At 50.5% G+C, this 7846-nt stretch overlaps 1 protein-coding gene across 1 annotated transcript; it reads left to right on the forward strand.

The window, feature by feature from the left end:
* Nucleotides 1-1024: 1024 nt before the first annotated feature.
* On the forward strand, nt 1025-7477 carry LOC116781338 (olfactory receptor 14J1-like). Its single transcript, XM_032677030.1, has 2 exons — nt 1025-1933; nt 7373-7477. Exons 1-2 carry the CDS (start codon nt 1025-1027, stop codon nt 7391-7393), a joined length of 930 nt encoding a protein of 309 aa, XP_032532921.1. The 3' UTR covers nt 7394-7477.
* Nucleotides 7478-7846: the final 369 nt, after the last annotated feature.

The raw sequence follows: 7846 nt of genomic DNA on the forward strand, positions 1-7846 counted from the left end.
CTGCTGCCTGGGCTCTCCTTGTTCTCACCAGTGGGTTTTCTGAGCCACTGTGGGGTTTGGGGAGAGCAGATTCCTGTGCAGACACAAACCCTTTGGGTGATGCTGTGGGGATGTGTCTGTGGGAGCCAAGTGCCCAAGTGCCCTCCAGGCACCTTCAGGGGATTCAGCTGTTTGCCTGGGTGTCCTGCAGGGCTGCAGGTGCCCTCCAGAAGGGCACAGCTCTGCCATAGGATCTCTGTGCTGCACAGGATCCCCATGGAGAAAACTCCTCAGTGCTAAATCCATGCAAATGCCCTGGGCAGCTGTACTTGGGAGCTGCAATGATCCCTCTGTGTGGCAGTCTGGGAGGAGAAAGATGAGATCCTAATCAGGCATCCTGAGGAAAGGCAAGGATTCTGTCAATCTGCTCTTTGGACCAGGATTCCTCTGCTCCCAGAATTTCCTTGTTTCTTTTTGCAGGGAAATCCTAAGGGTGATCTCCCTTCAGCTCCAAGATGCCAGACAGGGGCAGCAGTGAAAAGCAGAGATGGCCAGCTCTTGTCTCTGCACCAAGAGACCATTCCTTTGCCTCTCAGGATTCACAAGATTGCGCTTGGAGCACATTAGAAATGTCAGAGATTTCAAGCATCCAAACTCTCTCCTGGCAAGAGGAACTGGAACAAAATCAAGTCCCCCAAATCCCTTCTCTGTGTTCTGCCCTTGGGCAAACTGTGACCAGCAGTTCTGGAAACACTTTGATACATCACAAGTGCATGTAATTGGAGGTCACCCTGTGCTCCAAGTTGCCTCTCACTGCACAGCAAGAAGGATTCCTCGGGAGCCCATTCCAGGCTCCCTGCTCTCAGTGCCCCCTTCAGCCAGCAAAACCCAGAGCTCAGGGAGAGGGATGCAGAGAGATCTTCCTGAAAAGAGGCCCTGAATGTTGAATTGCTATGAGACATGCAAGAAATTTTGCTGATTGAGTCTGGCCTAATTCAGTTCTGCCTTTTTCTCCTAAACAGAAAGCAATAACCTGAGGCAGCAAATGTTCAACAGCAGCTCCATGGCCCAGTTCCTCCTCCTGGCATTGGCAGACAGGCAGGAGCTGCAGCTCCTACACTTCTGGCTCTTCCTGGCCATCTCCCTGGCTGCCCTCCTGGCCAACGGCCTCATCCTCAGCGCCGTAGCCTGCGACCACCACCTGCACACCCCCATGGGCTTCTTCCTGCTCAACCTCTCCCTCACAGACCTGGGCTGCATCTGCACCACTGTCCCCAAAGCCATGCACAATTCCCTCCAGAACACCACAACCATCTCCTACATGGGATGTGTTGCACAGGCCTTTTTCTTTCTGTTCTTCATCTCAGCAGAGTATTTCCTCCTCACCATCATGTGCTACGACCGCTACGTTGCCATCTGCAAACCCCTGCACTACGGGACCCTCCTGGGCAGCAGAGCTTGTGCCCACATGGCAGCAGCTGCCTGGGCCACTGGCTTTCTCTATTCTCTGCTGCACACAGCCAATACATTTTCACTGCCCCTGTGCCAGGGTAATGCCCTGGGCCAGTTCTTCTGTGAAATCCCACACATCCTCAAGCTCTCCTGCTCACACTCAGGCTACCTCAGGGAGCTTATGGTTCTTATGTTTAGTGCCTGTTTAGGGTTTGGTTGTTTCATTTTCGTTGTTTTCTCCTATGTACAGATCTTCAGGGTTGTGCTGAGGATCCCCTCTGAGCAGGGACGGCACAAAGCCTTTTCCACGTGCCTCCCTCACCTTGCTGTGGTCTCCATGTTCCTCAGCACTTCCATATTTGCCTACCTCAAGCCCCCCTCCATCTCCTCCCCATCCCTTGACCTGGTGGTGTCAGTTCTGTACTCGGTGGTTCCTCCAGCACTGAACCCCCTCATCTACAGCCTCAGGAACCAGGAGCTCAAGGATGCCCTGAGGAAACTGGTAACTGGATGTTTTCTGCAAACATGGACCACCTGCTTCCTGTGCAATGACTTCCAGGGTACATCATGACAGGACAAGTCTGCTTTTGCTTTATTATCTTTTTTTTCCTTTTATCCACTTTCTATGATTGTTTCAATAAACATAATTATTTCTCCCCTTAAGTATCCACCCATCGTGTGTGACCCATAGACTTGGTATAAATGGGAAACCATTTCCTTTAAGAAAAATTAATGAACCTTCAGCCACTTCTTCATCTAAGATTCATCCTCAGCACAGCAGGAGTGAATGGGAGGGAAAAGCACCTTTCTGGCTGTACCAGCTTGGGGTTGGTTCCTTTGTCTCTAGGGAATAGCAGGTGCAGGGCTAGTGCTGGCACAAAGGGGCTGCAGAGCTCTCAGGATACTCTATGTAGGGACCACAGGGTGCCATGGACCTCCTTTTCCTTCTGCCCACCCATCTCTGGGCTGACTCCTCTCTGCCCATAGGAGCTGCTGTGCCCTTCAGAGGGGCTGGGGCTGGGGGGGTTGTGCCCAGAGCTCTGCAACCCCCTGGGCTGGGCACTGCTGTGGGGCCAGACCAGACTGGACTGGGATGGAGACCTTGCAGGGGAGTGGGGAGGGCTTGGAGGGAGTTGTGCTGAGCTGGAACATTCCTGGAAGAGAAAAATATCAGTGTGTATTTCCCAGTGTGTGACTGTGTTGTGTGAGGGCTCATATCAGGGGGGTTGTGGTGCAGAGCCAGGGCTCCTCGATGGGAGGTGAGACAGGCAGGTGAAGGACAGAGGAGGCCAGACTGTGCCCTTGGTGTTACAGTCAGACTGGGAAGGTGTGTGGTGGTGCATCCCCCCGCCCATCCTCAGGCCTGATCCCAGGAGCTCCTGATAAGCCCTGACTGAAGGGCTGAGCAGTGAAATGTCCCTTGACCATCCCAGTGGAGCCACGAGGCACTGCCTGGTATGAACCAGGAGCTCTTGCATGGCAGAGGTGGGGACAATCAGAATCATCAGTTGCCCAACCAAGGATGTGCAATTACCATTTGTAGCCTTGGTAAAACATTCCCCTGAATCATAGCCCAGTGGAGCAGCACCATTGGAAATTGTAGCCCCAGCGGACCAGTACAACTGTTACTGAACTTTGGGAACATAGTCCAGTAGTTTCTGAATTGGGTTATGTCCAGAACAAAAACTTAGTGGTGGCCAAAGTCAACCATCTTGCAACCCTATAAAGAGCAGTCCTGAGTGAGGCCCTTTGAGCTCTTCTGGGCCACAGTGGCTGTTCCAGCACCTTCCTCTTTGTGGGACAACTCTTGAAGCCTCCAGGAGCTTGGAAACCCTCAAATTTGGGATATTCAGCAGACTGTTGCTGACGATGAGGACTGGGATGATACCCAACAACAGACACAGACACTCCTCGAGATGCCACCCTTGTCTGTTGGGAAACACAAAGGGATTTGACAGGAGTATTTCACTGACAACAAGGGAAATTTGTGATAGGTACCTTTACACACACAGATGTTCACAACTCTACCTCTGTGTATGTGTGTTCATTGACTATGGTGTGAATGTTGTTATAGTGAATCAATAATTGTCACTGTTATGATTGCAGCAAATCCTATTGAATCCCTTTATAAGGATTGAATTGGTCAATGATTAAGTACTACAAATCCCTTTTGCCTCCTTATCTTTTACACCTTTACACCTTGAGCCTTTTGCATCTTTGATCTCTGTGTAAATTATTCTAAATTGACTCTAATCTGATTTTCCTATGTTTGCTTCATCTATGTAGTAAGAGATAGAGTGGATCTTGTCACCCAACTCTACTTGGTCACACTTTCACACATTTATATTAAAACCTGATTTTTGCCAATTCCTTTGACAATGATTCTTTCAACCACCCAAACCACTCATTCAGGAGTGCACTGCACTCAAGGGACGTGGTGCAGTGCCCATCACTGTAGGTTTCAAGGAACACTTGGAGATGGTGCTGGATGATCTCCTGCAGGCTCCCTGTCCCACAACAGGTTCTGCAGATGACCCCTTGTATGTGATTGTGCAAATCTCTCCTGGTCAGGTGAGCTCGGCTGTCCTGGCTCTGTCCCAACACACCCCTCTCCCCCCACAGCTTCTTGTCCACACCCAGAAACTCACTGGGAGGAAGAAGAGTGGGAAGCAGAGCAGACCTCGATGGTGTGCAATCCCTGCTCCACAGTAACCACAAGGGCTGCTACAATGGAAGAGAACCCCCTCCCAGCCAGGCCCAGCACACCTGAACCAAGGGCCCCAAAAGGACAAAACAGAGTACAGGAGGTCTAAGGGGTGATGAGCAGGGACACACTGGCTTCCCTCACTCCTTTGGTGAGGATCCTGTTCAAACCCTGCAGGACACTGCTGGCTGCCTTTGCCACCAGGTCCCACTGGCCTGCATGGATCACTGCTGGGTCATGGTTTGCTTCCTGCCCACCAGCAGGACCATTTCCACAGTTCCTCTCCCCAGTCAGGCAGTCCCTGCCCCTGCAGGGTGTCCCTCTGTCCCAGGTGCACTCCCTGGCCTTTGTCCTTCTCTCTCATGAAGTTCCTGACAGGATGGTCCTGGTGCCAGCCAGGGTTCTGCTGAACGGCTTCCCTGAGGTCCAGCAATGGTCCTCCCAGTTCAGTGCCATCCACAAACAGGGCAGAGCTGCCTGCTCTGGGGAATGGTACAGGTGTTAAAGTGCCCAGGTCCCAGGAGAGTCACTTGTCCTGCCCCACAGTGCCCCAGTATGTCCCAGTGCCCTGCAGGGAGGGTGAGAGCCCTTCCCTCTGCTCTCTCAGCCTCATCATCCCGCTGGGGCTTTGCCCCTCTCTTTGTCTGCCCACCCAGGCTGTGGTGGCCTCACTTGGCCATAAGAGCAGTGAGGGAAACCAGGCCAGAAGTTGAGCTGAAGTGGAGGTAAAACACATCCACTGCCCTCCCCTGGGCACCAATGGAGTTACTTCATCATGAAGGCGACCAGGCTGGTGGGGCCTGATTTATCCTTGGACAGTCCATGTTCCTGCTCTTCTCTTTCAGGTGCCAGACACGTCACCCACTGGAGCCATTCAGTGTCTCACTCTTCACCAAAGGGATCTTGTGCAGCCTGTACTTCCCTGGGCTGCACTTTTGACCCCTGTCACAGATGGTGAACATTAGTTTGTCTTCACTCCCAGGAGACCTCTACCAATTCCACAACCTTTTCAAAGGGACATTCCAAAGAAGTATTGCTTTTCCCCTGGAGCTTCAGTGCCACTGTTCTGCCTGTTAGATGGTGTACTGAGTTTCCCTAATCCCTCATATCCTTACACCTGTCTTGGCACACGGACCATCTCTACGCTCATCTTCTCACACAGACCCTTCTTCTTGAGACAAAGGCCCTTCCCAGTTTTCTCCTCTCCTCCCTCTTTCTCCATTCACATCCCTCTCACCTGTGCGTGTGCTAAGGGAAGTAAAAGCTTGTTTGTCTTCAGGAGTCTGATTGCCTCCTTAGCAAGCTCCTGAATTGTGTTTCTGTCAATCCTTTTGTATCGACCTGTGAAAAACCTTTCTGATAACGTCCCTGATAGAGAGGTGCCATCATTAGGGAGAGCTTGTACTGAGCATGTGCTTACAGGCGTTTTGATTACTAGGGAAGTTGTTCATGCTTTACATTTATTTTATAAGAAATAGGAAAACTTTTTCTGGGCCTGTGTGCAAGCAGAGCTCTAAGAGGAGCAGGTGGGAGATGGTGCCATGGGGCTGGAACATCCATCTGCAGAGCTCACAGGTAAAGTCTAAGGCAAGAAGGGTGATCTCAGTCCAAGATGGGCCATGTTAGAACAGGTGAGGTTGGGGGCTGAGGAGCAAGGTTGATCACACAGGGTCAGTGTGGATCTCCTGAGGAGACACTCAGCATCAAGATCACTTGCAGAACACCTCTATCACCTCTTCTCTGAACTTAAAAATATCCATCATTGAATAAAAAAGTACAGACTTTGAAGACTTGTTTTGAAATTGCCTTGAAGACAATTAAAGGAAGACAAAGAGATCCTGAGGGATTTCTGCATTTTAATGAGCCCCACGATGTGTTTGCAGCCCAGCCCATGATGCTGAGGTACTGAGAGAAGATTGAAGCAGCTGCTGAAGAAGTCAGAAGCCAAACTGCAAGTGCCTTGAAGCATTGCTGGGCCCCACTGAGGGCAGGCACTGCCAAAGCCTCCCCAGGGCCTCCTTGGAGCAGCTCCTTGGAGGCCAGGAGTGCAGGCAGACAAAGGCTCTGGGCAGGCCCCTGCAATGCTGAGCAAAGCCTGCCTTGGTTTTGTGGAGCACAAAGGCCAAGGCCTGAGCCCCAGGCCCTGGCCCAGCAGATCCTGTCCCTCCCGGCTGGCTCAGGGCTGTTTGGGGGGCACTGGGATGGGAGGGGGAGGAACAACAAAGGCCCCAAACTGGGCAACCCCTGCCAGGCTGCTGAGGGAGGGGCGAGGCAGAACCCAAGTGTCGGGGTTGACAGAGAATCTGTCAGCAACCTGGCAATTAGTGATGAGGAATTTAAACAACTTTTAGGAAATATTTACTGTAATGGTGGACAGAACAAACATAATGCAGCCCAGACCAAAGGTCACCAATCAAAATGTGTATAATGTCACCAATAGCATGTCACAGCATGCACAGTGTCTTCAGTGTCACCATTAAGAGTGTGTGCAGTGTCTTATGCTTGAGACTTTTGACCAATTGTGTTGTGACACGATAGTGTAAAAAGAGTATAAGAGAAACACTTGAGAGTAATAAACAGCTTCCTGACCACCTTGCACCTGGACTATGTCTGACTCTGATATCTGTGTCGCATTGGCCGTTCCGACATTATCAGTGACATATGGAGGCGCCGACGTGATTACAGCGTTGAAGAAGGATTTATCTCCAACTCCGAGAAATAGTTTGGAGGGATTCCTCTCCGAGAGAGAGGGGCTGCCGTGACTTCCCTCCTAGAGGGGGAAAGAGCAGAGGATTTTCTCTCCTAGACAGAGATTGGACCTGTGGGGCGAGGCACAGGGGGAACGGAGCCCGGTGAAGCTTGAGAGCGGGTGAGTTCCCGCCAAATGGTCCGGACCTGAACTTTTCGAACCCTCATTAGGTAAGCTAACGGGGGTGCCACCGGGGACTATATTTTAACGACGGGTCAGCATATAACGAAGGAGGAAAGTGTAGTTCTATCTACGTGGAAATCCCTCCTTAATTGAAAGAATGTCAAGGTTGCTGAATTTAGTTTACGACGTGTGCTGTTATAGTACTGAAAATAAGGCTTTGAAGCTACTACGTTAAGTTGCATTTCGTGTGTTTGCCTGATACTTGCTCCGTGAGACTCTGAAAGATTTAGAAGCGTACGGGAGGCAACAATTTATGCAATAATTCATATAAGAACTAAAACTCTGAAACACAGTTGCCCAGAAAGATAAGCAGGTTGCCGATGTAACAAATTGTCCTTGAACTACACCTCCAAGCAAAAAAATGCAGAAAAATTTAATAATTCACTCCCGGAGACAGAAAAGAAGTAAGGACCCCCCCTCTCCATTGCCACCGCTGCAGAAAAAGCAGTTTTTCCACCAGATAACTCCACTGAGAAAACAACTAAGAAAAGAAATTCAAGTCAAGATATTTAAGCGAATGGAGAGGGACAGAGATAAATTAGAACAGTGGGGGCTGGGCAGAAAACAAGACAACAAGGCCCATCCCTGTATAAGCCTTTGAACTTCTTCGCAGCCTGAGTTACTTATTTTTTGTTCATGTACTAATTGGCTGTTTCAGTCTCACAATGTGTGTAAGATAAAACACAGAAAAATATGCAACAAATCAAGTTTGGTGTCATGGAAGCCTGAAGACGACGATCCCTACCGGGGGGGGGGGGGGGGAAGAAAAGGGGGGCAAA

This window comes from Chiroxiphia lanceolata, assembly GCF_009829145.1.
Source record: "Chiroxiphia lanceolata isolate bChiLan1 chromosome W unlocalized genomic scaffold, bChiLan1.pri scaffold_40_arrow_ctg1, whole genome shotgun sequence".
NCBI lineage: Eukaryota > Metazoa > Chordata > Aves > Passeriformes > Pipridae > Chiroxiphia > Chiroxiphia lanceolata.